Source organism: Myotis lucifugus, unplaced genomic scaffold (genome assembly GCF_000147115.1).
Source record: "Myotis lucifugus unplaced genomic scaffold, Myoluc2.0 scaffold_11, whole genome shotgun sequence".
Classification (NCBI taxonomy): domain Eukaryota; kingdom Metazoa; phylum Chordata; class Mammalia; order Chiroptera; family Vespertilionidae; genus Myotis; species Myotis lucifugus.
The window spans coordinates 12,913,386-12,930,309 of NW_005871059.1; the positions used below are offsets into that span (position 1 = coordinate 12,913,386).

Genomic DNA, 16,924 nt, shown 5'->3' on the forward strand with positions numbered 1-16,924 from the left:
AAATATTTGTATTGCAGCTATAGACTGCCCTCCTTTAAAACAACAGATTTATGTAGAGATGTATCCAGCCAGCTGTGTGAGGCTCAACCTGAAGAGCTTATATAAAAATATCTCTTAATTAAATTTAGATAGCTCTTGACTACCATTTATTTCCTTTGCTTGATAAATTAAGCTACTCTTCCCATAGGCCATTGAAAATGAACTGTATGCTAATGTTCTTGTTATTACTTAGCAGTCACAATGACAGTGTCATAATGGCCTCTAGTTTTAATATCATTCTCCTTTAGTTGACATAAAAAGAGAAGAACCTTTTTTACTTAAGTGTCTCTTTTATCCACACATACCATAAAAGATCTCATTCAACATAGTACAACAGGTTTGCTTTTATCACTGTTTTACTGAGCTTTGTTGTACTTGAGTCTTTTCTTTTACCCCTATTTCTGCTTCCCCATTACTATGGGTGTGCTTAAGCAGCAGCCTCTTACACATTGGTGTACCTTACACAGAGGAGATACGTAGACTGTATCTCCAAAGACCGGCATCCCCTTGTGAAACATGCTCTCCAGTCTGCCATGCCAGCTTCAGAGTCGCTGACTAGAAAGCCGCCTCATTCCCAGGATAACTGTGGGAAAGCATTCCTCCGAGATCGGGAAGGCTACATATTACCCCGTCCTTAAACTCACAGGCAGGAATAAGGTTTTTTTATGGCAACTTTTGTAGTTACCACAAATCCCGTGTATAATTATTTAATCTGTTATAGCTGCTAAGTGTGTACGTTATAAATATTATAAAACAAAATGGTTTGTGCTTAGATATACATGGTGGATATAAACCTGTGAAGAAGGCACCTGAAGTACAAATTTAAAAGCCACATGGTCAAACAATTTTGTGTAAACTAATATAAATAGGTAGGTAGATAGATGGATGGATGATAAGACAAACAGACACACATGTACACATACTGAGATGATGAGGAATAAGGAATCATTTAGATTGGACTGCTGACAGACTGTAAGTATAATGAAGATTGAAGAAGGAAAAGATTAGGTAAAGGAAATTAGGTCAAAAGGAAAAGCATCTCTTACTGCTTCTCCTCTCATGGCTCATGCATATGACTTTTTTCTTCTATTCCTTTCTTTCTTTTTGGATAGAAGTAAAAGGGCTAAGAGTTCCTTGAAGACAGGTGCTATTTTGTTCAAAATTGAATTACCAGCATCAGGTGCAAAGCAGGTATAACTAAATGTTTACTGAATAAAGGATCGGGTAAACCAATAGGAGCAACTGTACTGAGGTCAGACCTGACCCCTGTCGGGGACATCAGCAGTGATGGAGTAGCACACAGGCAGATGTTCAGCAGTGCACAGAGGGTGACAGTGGACTTCGTAAAACTGCCAGTTCTCCTCCAGTGTCTCCAGGTTTCTTCCCTAATCTCCCATCTCTAGGGAATAGTTCTGCCTAAAAGATGAATTGGGTGATCCAAATGATTCTTTAGTGTGCAGGAATTCAAAAGGGGCTGGGGGGAGGGCCTACCCAGTGTGGCTAAGTTGGTTGAACATCATCGCATGCACTGAGAGGTCACCGGTTCGATTCCTGTTCAGTGCACATGCCAAGGTTGTGGGCTCAATTCCTAGTGGGGGGTGTGCAGGAGGCTGCCAAACAACACTTTTCTTTCTCTCCCTCTCTTCTTTCTTCTCTCTCTAAAATCAATAAAAACATTCTTTTTTTTTTTAAAGGGGGGTATTCTGATGTTTCCTGCCTTTTTGGTTATCTGCAATCAATTTTCACTCTCCCCAATCCAGGTCATTTAGACCACCAGGAAATAAATGCATGGAAGCAATTATTTATCTGTTTGATGCCAGATGTATACATTGTGCTTGGTGTGTGTGACTTTGCACACCTGTCTTATCAGTCCCCAGGCCTGAGGGTAAACCAGTTATCCATTTTTCTCACTTCTACTCTGGAATTTATCATTGCTGAAGAAAGTCACATAATTGTATTGGTTGTCTGCGTCTATTTCTGATTCCAGCCTTAATGAAGCCCATGGTCTTGACCATTCATTCATTGTCCTTCCAGATTGACTCCCTATCCCATTCCTTACAGTTCCTGGCTGATCAAAATAATGTCCACCTTTTTCAAGCTCTTAAGCTCTCACTCCTACTTGACTTTGTCTCCATGCTTTCTTGAAGAGAAGATATTCAACCTTAATTGCCTCAGCTTCTCATGCCTGCCTTCTCTGTATTTCTGTAATTCTTTAGTTCTCTCTCAAAAGAGGAGGTAGATAGTCAAACATCAGAGGGGTTTACAGTATAATAGAAGTGTTTTGATAGAGTTCTATATTAAATGCTAGGGGAATAAATAGAAATGGTCCCTGACCTAAGCATAATGAAATCAGCAAAAGCTTTCCACAGAAGTTCATTTCTAAATTGAGCTTTGTAGGAGAAAGTGCATTTGAGGCAAACTGAGTAGATATATTGTAAGGCATTATACACTTGGGCCACCACAAATATTTCATCATGGCTGGAGCTTAGGATGCAAAATTAAAAACAGAGCGGAACCTCAACAAGTAAGTAGATAGAATCAGGAAGGTTCTTGTATGGCATGTTTAAGAGCTGGGTTTTATCCTAAAGGTCAGTAGGGAGACAACAAAGGATGTAAAGCAGTGGTTCCCTTCATGGGACACATGCCCCACAGGGGTGCAATTTGATTTTTATGGGGAGCAATTCAAGAATGAGTTATAACAATGAATACAATGAATTTTTTGCATTTCTTATGGTTCTAGGGGCCTTATATACAGTATATAAATACATATTGTGGCATATTTATGCATTTCAGTTCTCTATGATATGTTTTGAAACTTTATTTGTTATTTTTTCATATCGCTTCATATTATTATTATTTTAATTTTTAAAGTATTACAAAAAGTAGTACGTATGTCTCCTTTTTTTCCCCCCTTGATCTTCCCCCAACCTCCCCTACCCCCCAGTGTCTTGTGTCCATTGGTTATGCTTATATGCATGCATACAAGTCCTTCGGTTGATCTCTTACCACCACCCCCCAAACCTCCTTGGCCTTCCCGCTGTAGTTTGACAGTCTGTTCGATGCTGCTCTGCCTCTGTATCTACTTTTGTTCATCAGTTTATAATGGTCTTCATTATCCATATATGAGTGAGATTATGTGGTATTTTTCTTTCATTGACTGGCTTATTTCACTTAGCATAATGCTCTCCAGTTTCATCCATGCTGTTGCAAATGGTAAGAATTCCTTCTTTTTTTACAGCAGCGTAGTATTCCATTGTGTAGATGTACCACAATTTTCTAATCCATTCTAATCCATCTGTTGATGGGCACTTATATTATTTTTTTAAACAATTTCTTAGTGATTACTTCCTCAGTACTTTAACTGTCCTTTCATTCTTTTATTTTTCTCTTTCATGGATGCCATGTTCTTTGGAAGCTTGTTTAGACCAAGTTAATGGCCTTTTAGGCTTCCTCCACATGAATAGAAGTTCCCTTTTGAATAATAAGATTTATATGTCCCGGGGGGTGGGGGGCATCAGGATTTTAGAGATGCTTAGGTGGGGCATGGCCAAAAAAAGGTTGGGAACCACTGATGTAAAGCATGGAAGAAGACATCAAATTGGTTCTTTCAAAAGCTCATTCTAGAAACTCTGAAAAGACTAGGGAAAAGCAGTAGTAGAAGAAGTAGGAGCAGGAAGGGCTATTGCAGTAATCCAAGCCAAACATTGAGAAACTAGGATTTGGTAACTAAATCCACATGCAGGAAAAGGAGAAATATAGGTTTCCATTTTGAACACCTTTATGTATAAGAAAATAAGAATTTCACTTTTGAGACACATGAAGTTTGAGTATATGTACAGCAGCCAATTACAAACCTCTTAAAGGCTTCTATGGGGCTCAGGAGAGATTTGAAAACTCAGACTTAATCCTGGCTGAAGTGGCTCAGTGGTTGAGCATCAACCTCAGGAGGTCACGGTTCAATTCCCGGGCAGGGCATACTAGTATGCCTGGGTTGCGGGCTCGATCCTCAGTGTGGGGTGTGCAGGAGGCAGCCAATCAATGATTCTCTTTCATTATTAATGTTTCTACCTCTCTATCCCTCTCCCTTCCTCTCCAAAAAATCAATCCTATCTAATAAAAATGGAATATGCAAATTGACCATCACTTCGAAACAAGGATGATGGCACCCATAGCCACAAGATGGTGGCGCCCAGTCCCCTCAGCACCACCGGAGTCCCCCAGTCCTTTAAGCCCTCACCGCAGGGGCGAGCAGCAAGCAGTCCCCCGCAGCGAGCAGACACCAGGGCCTGCGGTGGCGTCGAGCAAGCAGGTCCACAGAGAGCAGAGAACCACGGGGATCAGGCCTAAACCATCAGTAGGACATCCCCTGAGGGCTCCCAGATTGGAGAGGGTGCAGGTCGGGCTGAGGGACCCCCCCCCTCCCGTGCACTGGGCCTCAAAAAGATTATATATATATATATATATATATATATATATGTATATATATATATATATATACACACACACACACACACATATATATCTTTCAAAAAAAAGAGAACTCAGACTTAAAAGCCACTTTTGATGAAAATTTATGGATCCAGCTGTTTTAGAAAAACTACTATGTTTATAAGATTTGGTGAAAACTAACGATTGCCAAATCAGTATGAAGAAAACAGGAGATCTGAGTTCATTGTATAGAGTTGGAAGTCATTAGCATAAATGTGCTGTTGAATCCATGGGAATAATGAAGTGTAAAGAATGAAAAGGATAAAGGGTGGAAGTCAATAAAGGATGCCAGGTTTTTTGGAGGGGGAAGAGCTTGGGAAGAGCATTGCTATGAAACAGCCCCCTGATCCCTGCCTACAGCAGTCTTGATTCTCCCATGCTCCAGCCTTTAATGTTCCTTTTACCTGCCTGCTGGAGAGACTTTCCTAAAATGGAAATCAAGTCATGACTTCCCAGCTCAGAAATCTTAGTTGACTCTACATTTGTCCACATAGTCCAAATTTCATGAATTTTTTTGAGATCCCAGTAGAAGTTTTGACCTACTTTTCCTCATCCTCCAAAACAGGCTCCTGAGTATGCTGCCCTGCAGACACAACCCTCAAACCTTTGCTCACCCCATTTTCTTGAACTATGTCGTTTTTGGTGCTTCTCCAATTATCAGAATTTCAATTTATCCCTTAAGATCTAATGAAACGCTCCTTCCTCTGAATCCTTCTCAAAAGCCTCAGTTACAATTCAAGCCTTGTGTTCTTTTCCCCCACACATTTCCTGTTCACCTTTGTCATAACGTCTATCTCCCTCTGCCTCCTTAGCTGTGTCCATGCCTGTCCCCTTTTGAGTACAACCTCCTTGAGCCTCCCGGCTTTGTATCCCTGGTGTCCAGCACAGTGCCTCACTGGTAGAGTGGTGTTCGACAAGTATGTGTTGTTTAATGGGTAACATTAGTATCCAAAACTACAAATCATGAATCACAATGAAGGTCTTCACCTTTTAGTATATGTGTGGAAACTGCATCTTAATGCAGAGGAATATTTTGTCCTTAAGTGAAAGCATTGTAATTGGAGGATTTAACATCAAATACAACTCACATTATAATAAATTTTTAAGATCAAAGAATCAAATCTATATGACTATTTAAAATCGTAAAACTGTGCTCCTGGAAACAGAACTTGAGGAATAGAGGAGACCTGAGGAAGTTGTCTAGTCCAGTTGTGAACTCTCTGTAGATCTCGATTCCTCGGCTCTAGGGTGGGCGGGGGGACAAGGTGTCCGGGCCACCAAACCTTGCTTTACCTAGAGTACCGCTACCTTTAAGTGTTTATATACGAGGCTTCCAAACAAATTTGTACTGAAAAATTATTTTGTTGTTAAATCATTTTGAAAGGCAGGATCGTAACCTTTAGGCAACTTCTATACCCTTGGTGACTCTGGGCCTCCACTTGCTCATTTGTAAAATAGAGAATGGTGCTGTGATAGTTCATGCCTCCATTCTGAGCTCCTGCTGTCCATTTTCAAGTAAAAAACAGACCCCCAAGAGAAGCGACTTACTTCAGTCACATAGAGGATTAATGACAGAACCAAGGCTAGAATTTAACCACCAACCCTGATTATTGTTGTTTTTCTCTCTCTTTTTTAAAAAACTCCTACAAAGTGGATATAAACAAATTACCAATTTGAATTATATGGAAAAGGTAGAGATATCAGGATTATATAAACAGCTTGTAAAAATGGGGCTATAGTATTTTTATATCAAATTTGCTTTAAGCTGGTGTGCTAGTTACAGCAAGCATTAAGTGAACACTTACTTAATTTTCCACTCATTCTTCAAGTGTATAAGAAATATTTGGATGAGTTCTTTGCATGGCCCATTTCTCTTTTACAAAGCTATTTATGAGTTATTTTCTTCTTGGCTAATCTCCATTTAATCAGTAAGAGCACTTAAAATCATTCCACTAATCATTCCTTTCATGTTTAAGTCTCGCTGCATCTAAATTTAAAAGCATCAGTAAGAAGTTGAGAGGTTTGAGGAAGCAGGAGTCTCTAGGTTCTCATCCTTTTAATTCATCTTTTTGCTTTGCTCGTCTTCCTCTCTTCATCCCTTCCTCTCCAAATCAAGGGTATCCATGAAGAGGAATGGAAGTCACAAAACAACTGTCTGAGAGGTTGTGTGGACAGGGGGGAAAGAACTCTGATTCAATATTTTACATATAGTTGAGTAGACTGTGAAAATATAGAATATACTGAAGAGATTACGAAGTCAAGATGCAAAGAACTTAAGTAGCAAACCATATAGTATTACTAGATTAATTTAGGCTGATGCTGTAGGACTCTGTTTGCCACACGCCTGTAAGCTGGCTTTCCTTACAGAGCACTTAAGAGAACTGTTGGTTTAGTTGTGTTCAGAGCCTGGCATGCTCTCTCCTCCTTCAGCAAGTTGATGGGTTTTCAGCATGTGAATATTACCTGATCATCTTCTCTAATTTTTGACTTACTGTTTGTTTTCTTCTTCTTTTACAATAGTCCGTCAACAAGGACAAGTCTCAGGATTTCAGATGTGGCTCAGAATCTATGACACAGTAAGCAACTTCTCTTCCTAAATAATTTACAGTGATAGATAGTTGGCATTTTTTATTAGGACAATTTCTCATTTTCCTTTTCAAAACATCACACTCTTAGTTAAATTTCAGATCATTAGTTTTTAAAAGAGTTTATTTAGCTGTTGCCCTGGCCAGTTTGGCTCAGAGGATGGAGCATTGGCCTGTGGACTGAAGGGTCGTGGGTTCAAAGGCACGTACCTGGTTGCAGTCTCAGTCACCAACCCTGTTGGAGGCAACCAATCGATGTGTCTCTCTCACATTGATGTCTCTCTTCCACTCTCTCTAAGAATCAATGAAAAAATATCCTTGGGTAAGGATTAACAAAAAAAAATAATTAAAAATAATATAAGATAAAAGAGTTTAGCTGCTTTGAGGAGAATATTTTAATGATTGGACGTTGAGGAAGTGTATGAAAAGTTGTAAGAAATTAAGTTAAAATATCAGACTAAAGTTTTCTTTCTGTGGACCCATTTTGTCATTTATCTTAGTTTGAGTAACTTTTGAAATGACATTAACTGAAAACAAGTAGATTATGTGGTGAAAAAAAAATTATGACATGTCTATTTTTAGGCATTAAAGAAAAAAGGTAGTACCCAGAACACTAGCATTGTACATTTTCTACAAATGTCTAAAGTATTTGAGCAATCTATTTTGAGGTATTTATTTTAAAAGATCTCTAGGAAGTTTTGTATTTTTATTTGTCACTTGCTGAATCACTTAATACATAAATAGAAAATTCCTCTTTTAACTTCAAAAAATTACATCAAAACATTCCCCAAATATTTCTCAGTTTTTGTTATGGCAGATTGTTTTGTACCTAATTTTAAGCCCAAACTTTATACTCACATTACTAGCAAACTATTACATGCCTCAAACATGCTAGAACAAATTAGCTATCTGTTGTGCCCTCCCATCACCCCCGTAACACATAAGTGCATGCTTACACACGTGCACACAGATAATCCCTGCTGCGTTTCCTTCAAGGAAATACTTTTTCAAGTTAACCCTATTATACGCTTTGACATTTTGAAAAATAATGTCTTCCGGTTCAAAAATTCTGATTCAGATTACAGTCTAATTTACAGGAATTATCACATGAAAGCATGCATTCTTTTATAAGATAATATTTCAGTCTACAGACAAGAGATAAGCATGAGTTTTAAATGGCACTTAAAAGAGTCACGAATCATGACCTAGAAGATGCTTTAGAAATTCTTTCTGTATCCCTTGTTTTATAATCAAGAAAACTAATAGGAAAGGTCTTGTGCAAATTGCACAGGACACATTTATGTCAGCCTAGGACCAAGACCATTTGTCTCCTGATTCCCAGGTGTGTGTGTGTGTGTGTGTGTGTGTGTGTGTGTGTGTGTGTGTGTTTAACTATATTCAGTGTTGTCAGGCTCCTTGGTAACACACCATTTGGCTATAAGTTTAAAATCTTTCTTTTTGACAGAGAAAATGTATTCACTATATATAGCCCTGTATCGCTTCAGAGCATAGTCACGCACATTATCACATTTGAGTCTCCCCACTGCCCTGGGAGAGATGCAGACCAGTATTCTGAACCCTCTTTTCCATGAGGAGAAACAAGGTCTGAGAGGCTGTGATCCGGTACCAGATCATAGGCCCTCTCTTTCCTCATCTGTGCTTTTCATTCTTTCCAGGCTTTCCCTCTTATCTGTCAAAAGGTCCAAACACATCCCAGGTCTTTCTGTTTTTTGTTTTATCTGCCAGGTATGTTTTCAGTTCCAGTCTCTGAATAATTGAAATCTACACTAATAAAAGACAAACATGCAAATTGACCATACCTTCGCTATGCCTTAAGCCACGCCCGCCAGCCCATCAGAGTGACTATATGCAAATTAACCCAACCAAGATGGCGGCTGGCAGCCACGGAGCTGGAGCAAGCAGGAGGCTTGGTTGCCCCAATGATGGAGGAAGCCAAGCTTCCCGCCGCGGCCAGCTCTGAGCTCCACTCAAAGCAACAAAGTTTCAATTATAGAAGTTAAATAAACCCCAGTTACCTGCTTTCAGCCGGCCGTGACCACGGAGCTGGAGCGAGCAGGAGGCTTCCCTCCCACCCGCCCTGGCTGGCTCTGAGTTCCTCTCAAGGCTACAAAGTTTTAATTGTAGAAGGTAAATAAATCCCAGAATAAAAAGAAAAAAAAAAGGAGAGGCTGGAAGCTTCCATCGCCGGGGGGCTTGGCCAGCCTGAAAACGGCCTTCAGCCCCTCACCCAGACTGGCTAGGCACCCCAGTGGGGACCCCCCCCACCCTAAGGGGGTGTGGCCAGCCTGAAAACAGCCATCAGCCCCTCACCCAGGCTGGCCAAACCTCCATGGGGTGAGGGTCCCCACTGGGGGGGGGCTTGACCAGCCTGCAAACAGCCATCAGCCCCTCACCCAGGCTGGCCAGGCACCCCAGTGGGGACCCCCACCCTGAAGGGGGTGTGACCAGCCTGCAAACACCCATCATCCCCTCACCCAGGATGCCAAGCACCCCAGCGGGACCCCCACCCTGATCTGGGACACCCTTAAGGCAAAACAGCCGGCCCCCACCCATGCAACAGGCCTCTATCCTATATAATAAAAGGGTAATATGCAAATTGACCCTAACAGCAGAACGACTGGGAATGACTGGTCACTATGACACACACTGACCACCAGGGGACAGATGCTCAATGCAGGAGCTGCCCCCTGGTGGTCAGTGCGCTCCCACAGGGGGAGCTCTGCTCAGCCACAAGCCAGGCTGACGGCTGACGGCTGCCAGTACAGTGGTGGTGGTGGGAGCCTCTCCCGCCCCCTCAGCAGTGCTAAGGATGTCCGACTAGCTTAGGCCTGCTCCCCGCTGGCAGGTGGACATCCCCCGAAGGCTGCCGGGCTGTCAGAGGGATGTCTGACTGCCAGCTTGGGCCCGATCTCCCAGGGAGCAGGCCTAAGCCAGCAGTGGACATCCTCCGAGGGGTCCCAGACTGCAAGAGGGCATAGGCCGGGCTGAGGTACCTTCCCCCGAGTGCACAAATTTTTGTGCACCGGGCCTCTAGTTTTATATAATAGTTGATAATACAGTTACTGACCCTGAGGAGATTATACTCCACGAGAGATTACACATATGAAAAAGTAGACTGGCCCTGGCCAGGGTGGCTCAGTTGGTCGAGCGTCATCCCATCACCAAATGGGTTGCAGGTTCATTTCCCAGTCAGGGCACATTGGTTTTGGGCTCGATCCCCAAAAATGGGTGTGCAATAGGCAGCCAATTGATGTTTTGCTCTCACATAGATGTTTCTCTCTCTTTCTCTCTCTCTCTCTCTCTCTCTCTCTCTCTCCCTCCCTCCCTCCCTCCCTCCCTCCCTCTCTCTCCCTCTTTCCCCCTTCCTCTCTTTCTAAAACTCAATAAAAAATATTTTAAGAATCAACTGGAACAATAAGGACAAACTCTATTTCAACAACCAAAAAAAATGACCACATTTATTTTATTTTTTAAAAAATATATATTTTATTGATTTTTACAGAGAGGAAGGGAGAGGGATAGAGAGTTAGGAACACCGATGAGAGAGAAACATCGATCAGCTGCCTCTTGCACACTCCCCACTGGGGATGTGCCCGCAACCAAGGTACATGCCCTTGACCAGAATCGAACCCAGGACCCTAAGAGGCGCGCCGGCTGATGCTCTATCCACTGAGCCAAACTGATTAGGGCAGACCACATTTAATACATCATGGAAACAATGCTCTCACTGTCCTTGAACTAACAGGTTTTTTAAACTTTTTACCTAATATGTGAATGAAAGACTGTAGTCACTCTGACTACATTGGATACCTGTTTCCAGGTGATGCAGAGATCCTTGCCATACTCTCCAGATTCAATTTCAAAAAGCCTCACAAACATCCCAGCTTCTCAAGGCTGTCAGAGCAGCTTGGCTTCTCCTTTCGAACATAGTGTTTGAGGAGCTTCTGAAACTAAGTTTTCATGAGAAGTTCAGATATGTCTAAATGCTCCAGTTCATCTAAAGCCTTTGGGCTTTCCCTGTACTCGTAGTTTCTTAGAATCAGGATGAATTAAGATACATTTCTCATGACTTGAAAACCATAGGCTAGTGAATACTATTTATAGCCCAATATGTACCCAAAAGGTCATCTCTATTTCTTTAACTTAACTGAGTCCATTGTACCCAAGTACAAGGAGAGTAGACATTCTTCTTCCTGACCTTATGGAAAATAAGTGGGAAAGCATTCGGTCTCTTTTTATTACCATTAATTATGATATTATTATAGAGCTTTTTTCATAAATGCCCTTTCAGGTAGTTTCCTCCATTTTCTAGTTTTCCAAGAGTTTGTATCAGGAATGAGTGTTGGATTTTTGTCAAATACTTTTTCTGCATGTTAAGATACCCATATGCATTTTTTAATGTTTTAATGTGGTAAATAACATAGATATTTAAATAGTAAACCAACTTTCATTCTTAGCATAAATTGGCTTGATTTCTAAAATTTTATTTAAAATTGTTTGCATTTTGTTCATGAGGAACACAGGTCTATAGTTTTTTTTTTCCTTGTTATGTTTTAGGCTGGTTTTGGTATCAGGGTAAACTAACCACATGGAATGAGTTGGGAATGATTCCCATCCCTTCAGTTTTTTGGAAGAGTTTATATAGATTTGGTGTTCTTTCTTTTGTAAATTCTGTTTCTTTATTGATATTCTCTTTTTGGTGAGACAGTTTTCTCATATTTTCCCCATAGTTCTTTATACATGGCAATATATTGCTGTATTCATATATTTTATTTCTATATATGCTATAAGCCACTCACTGCACTGTTATTTTTCTTTTTGCTTAAACTGCCATCTTTTGAAGAGATAAAAAATATTAAAGTCTTACATATTCGTCCATTTTGTTACAATTCCAATGTTTTTCATTCTATAATGTAAATTCACATTTCCGTCTATCGTTTTTCTTCTGCCTAAAGAATTCCCTTTAACATATCTTGTAGTGTTGGCTAGCTAAAAATGAATACCTTTACTTTTTGCATGCCTAAGAAGGTCTATTTCACCTTTCTTTTTGAAAGCTGTTTTCATCTTATATACAGTTCTGTGTTGAAAGATTTGCTATTTGTTTGTTTGTTTGTTTGTCTGTCTGTTACTGGAAAGATACCAGCAAGAAATAGACTGTTATGCTTATCTGTGTTCCTCTGCATAGCATGTTTTCCCCCACTTTGGCTATGTTTAAGATTTCTCTTTATCACTAGTTTTGGGCACTTTAATGATGATGTGCTTAGTTGTGATTTTCTTTGTATTTCTTGTGCTAGGGGTTAGTTGAGCTTGGTTCTGTAGGTTTATAGCTTTCATCAAATTTGATACATTTAGGGCCACTTTTTCTTCTGCCTTTTTCCTTTTTCTGTGTCCAATTGTTTCCCTCCTCTTCTTTGAAGGTTCCAATTACATCTATGTTAAGCCATATGAAAGATGTCCCATGTTACCAGTGTGGCTCAGTTGGTTGAGCGTCATTCCATGTGCCAAGAGCACATGCCTGGGTTGCGGTTCGGTATCCAGTGAGGCCATGCAGGAAGCAGCCAATTGATGTTTCTCTCTTCCTCTCTCTCTAAAAAAAAAAATCAATAAAAGCATATCTTAAAAAAAGATGTCCCACAGCTCACTAATGCTTTGTTTATTTTTTAAATTTTTTTTGTCTGTGTTTCATCTTGGATTGTTTCAATTGCTATGTCTTCCAAGTTGTTTAATCTTTTCCTTGCAATATCTACTCTGCCTTTAATCTTATCCAGAATATTTTTCATCTCAGACATTTTAATTTTCATCTCTAAAAAATGAGTTTGGGTCTTCTATTATATCTTCTATGTTTCTACTTTACCTTTAGAGCAGGTGGAATACAATTACAATTGCGATAATGTCTTTGTCTGATAATTCTCACATCTGTGTCATTTCTGGGTTAGTTGCCTGTGGTATTTTATTATTATTATTATGGGTTATATTTTCTTATTTTTTGCCCCCCACTGCTGGTAAATTTGTACTGGATGCCACACACTGAAATTTTTGTCATTGGCTGCTAGATATTTTTGTATTCCCAGAAATATTCTTGAGCTCTGTCTGGAATGTGGTTAAGCTGCTTGAAAACTGTATAATCCTTTCAGGTCTTGCTTTTAGGGTGGGACTGGAACCATGTTTAGTCTAGGGCAGGGGTGGGTAACCACCCAAACATGGCACGCCAGTAATTTTTGCTGGCACGCGAAACCCTCTCTTATAATCTTCCATTTGCAATTTTTTCTTAATATCGACTTTTTTATTTTTCAGATAAATTCAGTGTAGGTGCATCTTAGATAAATAAATAATTTTACATAGCATGTATACATTAAAAAATAAATGTATTTTTCATCATCATATACTGTGTTTTTGTCACTCGAATGAATTTTATTATTTCTTCAAGGTTCTTCACATACCTACACCTTAAGAGATATAAAGTAGGCGTAACATGTTCTCAAAAAATTAGGGTTGGTACGCAGAAGAATCTTGAGTCAGAGATTTTGCTGGTTTTGGCACGCACTCACAAAAAGGTTGCCCACCCCTGGTCTAGGGCTACCTATTCTTCAATACTGACATGATCCCTCCCCCAGTGCCCTCTGAGTGGTGAGGCTCTCCGAGCCAGCTGGCGGGCACAGGCCCTGCTCCTGAATTTTCTAAGTACATGCGCTCATCAGTGCTTTGTAGGTCTTCAGGTTTGCTTACCATGAGCCTGTGTCCTCTGGCATTCTTGAACTCTGCCCACTTTAGTTTCCCCAGACTGTCAGCTCTTACTCATGTTGTCACCAGGCTCCATGCAGGTTTCATCTCCCTGTGCCATGGCCTGGAAACATGTGATAAACGTGATAAACTGGGCAATTATAGGGCTCATCTCCTTTACTTTCCCTATCTTGGGGAACGCTATTCTTTGTTGTCTCTGATTTAGTGTCTTGAAAATTGTTGGTTCGTATATTTTGTCCAGTTTTTTTGGTTGTTTTCAGCAAATCTGGTTCCTGTTACTTTGTTAGCTGTAATCAAAGGTCTGGATGTTTTATTATGTCTTTTCAAGTTTTCTTTCCTGGTATCTTTGGTTGAGTCCACTGTGCGTGTGTGTAATTTCATTAGTTGTCCAAATACAAAAAGAGTCTACATACTAGTAAGTGTAGACTTCTGACTTCTCTTGAAAATAATCCACACTGTGCATTCTTCCATGGCATCTGCCAGCTGGAGCTGAGACAGTGGGCTGCTCCCGTGGCTGGTCGCCCACCTCCAGCCTGTCACAGTGCTGTTGTGTTGACTGTAGCTTCCCTCATTCACCTTACACTGTGGCCTGCACAGACATTTGAGTTTACTTTAACGTTACAGCATAGGTTTCCCGTAGATAGGCTGAAAGGGTGGACTTCAAACTGATTAAGATTGTAAATCATCAGTCTTTTTTCCAGAGCTGTTAGAACACTAACCTGGTGTCATACTCCTTTTCAACCTTTCTCACTCATCATTCTACTCTTTTCTTAAATATACTTTATTCATTCTTTCATCTTTATAATTTCTGACCTTTTCCTTCTCAGTCATCTGACTTCATTTTACTTACCTATACATCTCCACATTAGTGTTCTCAAGCTGCCATAGCAATACCACAACCTGGGTGGCTTCCACATAAGAAATTTATTTTTTCACATTTCTGGAAGCTGTAACTTCAAGTTTGCAGCAGGGTAGCAGGTGGCCACCTTCTCATTGTGCCCTCATGTGACCTTTCCTTGGTGCAGGTGTGAAGATAAAGATTTCTGGCATCTCTTCCTCTTCTTATAAGGACACCAGTCCTATAGATTAGAGCCCCACCCTTATGACCTCATTTAAACTTAATTACCTCCTTAATGACCCTGTCATGGTTAAAGAAGAGCCCAACCAGTTAAAGTTTTATGTCTGCATTATTTTGAGCAACTCCCTGTCTCTCGCCTCCTCTGCCCCCACCCCCGCCCCCCCCAATCACTCATATAGTCCGTCAAATGTTTTTCTCTCAGGTCCTCCCACTGATTTCCCTTCCCATTTCCATTGCCACTGTCTTAGATAAGAGCTAGCAGCATTCTTACTGGCTCCCTGTTGCTGATCTTTCCCTCCTGTAGTTCTCAAGTGGGCAAAGAACAGAGCCGTGGCTATGCAGGTGAGGAAGAATGAGCAAACTGGCCGAAAAGTCACCCTAGTAGAGCTAAGAGGAAAACTAGGAGAAAGTTGTGTTATGGAGTCGATAGGAAAAGATGTTGGAAAGGTATGGTCAACAGTGACAAATGCCAAAGAGAGGAGAGGTTAAATCAAAACCGAAAAGTGCCCTTCAGGATTGGTAATCGAGAAGCAGCAATTGTGACTTTCAAGAAGATGGTTTGATGGAGAGTCCCGGAAGCATGAATCAGATTGTCTCCAGCCCAAAGGGAAAGACCTTCAGAATAGATTGCTTCTCCAAGAAGCTGAATTCAAAGGAAAGAAAATGCGGGGCAGTAACTAGTGGAAAGCACAGGAGGTCGAGAAGGTCTTTATAGAGAGGGGAATGACAAGAATATTTACAAACGGGAAAGAGTTCCTTGAGGGGAGACATTGAAGGTATAGATAAGAGGGAAGTCCTAGGGGACCTAAGGAAACACAGGATTAGAATGTGAAACAAGAGGGGGGGCACTTTTCCCACTAAGAGAGTCAAGTGGGACAAAGTGTGTTTGCAGGGCGATGTTTTCGGAAGAGGGTGGAGCATGAGGAAGGCCTTTCAAAGGCCTGTTTTCCCTATTAGGTACAAGTGGTGTTCGTCTGCCGAAAGTGATGGTAAGGCTCCAGCATGTCTACTTTTATTGTCACTTTCTGAGAAATAGGTTCAAAAATTTTTATCAGTATTTTCAGATTTTAATTATAAAAAACTAAAATCTAATTGTACAGAAGGCATGTAGATGAATCATGGGTTAAGGAATTATTTTTTTCATCTTGATACTAGGATCAGAAAACATTTAAAACAGATTTTTAGATTTAAATAATAGAAACTTTAAAATGATGTGCAGTCATATCTCAGAGATATTGGGGGCTCAGTTCCAGACCTCCGCAATAAAGCAAGTAACATGGATTTCCCGTGCATATAAAAGTATGTTTAGCCCTGGCCAGTGTGGCTCAGTTGGTTGGGCATCTTCCCATGCTGGCTCAATTCCTGGTCAGGGCACATGCCCAGGTTTCAGGCTCAATCCCTAGTGAGGGCAGGGGGGGCGGGTTGTAGGGGGCTGCGAATAGATGTTTCTCTCATTGATGTTTCTCCCTCTCCCTTCCTCTCTTATTTTAAAAAATACTTTCAAATAATTCTTATTTGCTAAAAATGCTTGTTAATTTAACTTGCCCTACACTTTCTGAGCCTGTTGGGGACATGGTACCCATGGACTTGCTCACTGGAGGATGGTCACAAACCCTCAGTTTGTTAGTGAAGCACAATGAAATGAGGTGTGCCCATGTGTCAAAAAGAAAAAACAAACAAAGAATAGCCTAAGATGGGGAAGAATTTCATAAAACATATGACAGATAAAATTAATGTAATACCCTTAACATATAAAAAACTATAAAAAATCAACAAGGAAAAGATCACCAATAGAAAAACTGGCAAAGGGTGTGCACAGGACATTCTTAAAAGAAATCTTAAAGATGTCCTAACCGGTTTGGCTCAGTGGATAGAGTGTCAGCCTGTGGACTCAAGGGTCCCAGGTTCAGTTCTGGTCAAGGGCATGTACCTTGGTTGCGGGCACATCCCCTGACCGATGTTTCTCTCTCAT

At 40.7% G+C, this 16,924-nt stretch overlaps 1 protein-coding gene across 17 annotated transcripts in view; it reads left to right on the plus strand.

The window, feature by feature from the left end:
- AHI1 (Abelson helper integration site 1) overlaps positions 1–16,924 on the plus strand; it is a 215,986-nt gene that overhangs the window by 138,175 nt on the left and 60,887 nt on the right. For 11 of the 17 annotated variants that reach the window (XR_001347206.2, XM_023750222.1, XM_023750218.1 and 8 more), the window contains one exon: positions 7,048–7,103. The exons of 2 other annotated variants lie outside the window; for them this stretch is intronic. Coding sequence is in view for 13 of the 15 variants with exons in the window: in XM_023750222.1 (XP_023605990.1) it covers positions 7,048–7,103 (56 nt within the window). In the remaining 2 variants the exon portion in view is untranslated. Of the gene's footprint in view, positions 1–7,047; positions 7,104–12,550; positions 12,588–15,256; positions 15,347–16,924 lie in introns of those variants that run through there. 4 more of the 17 variants (XM_014451896.2, XM_023750233.1, XM_023750225.1 and 1 more) reach the window with 3 other exon arrangements.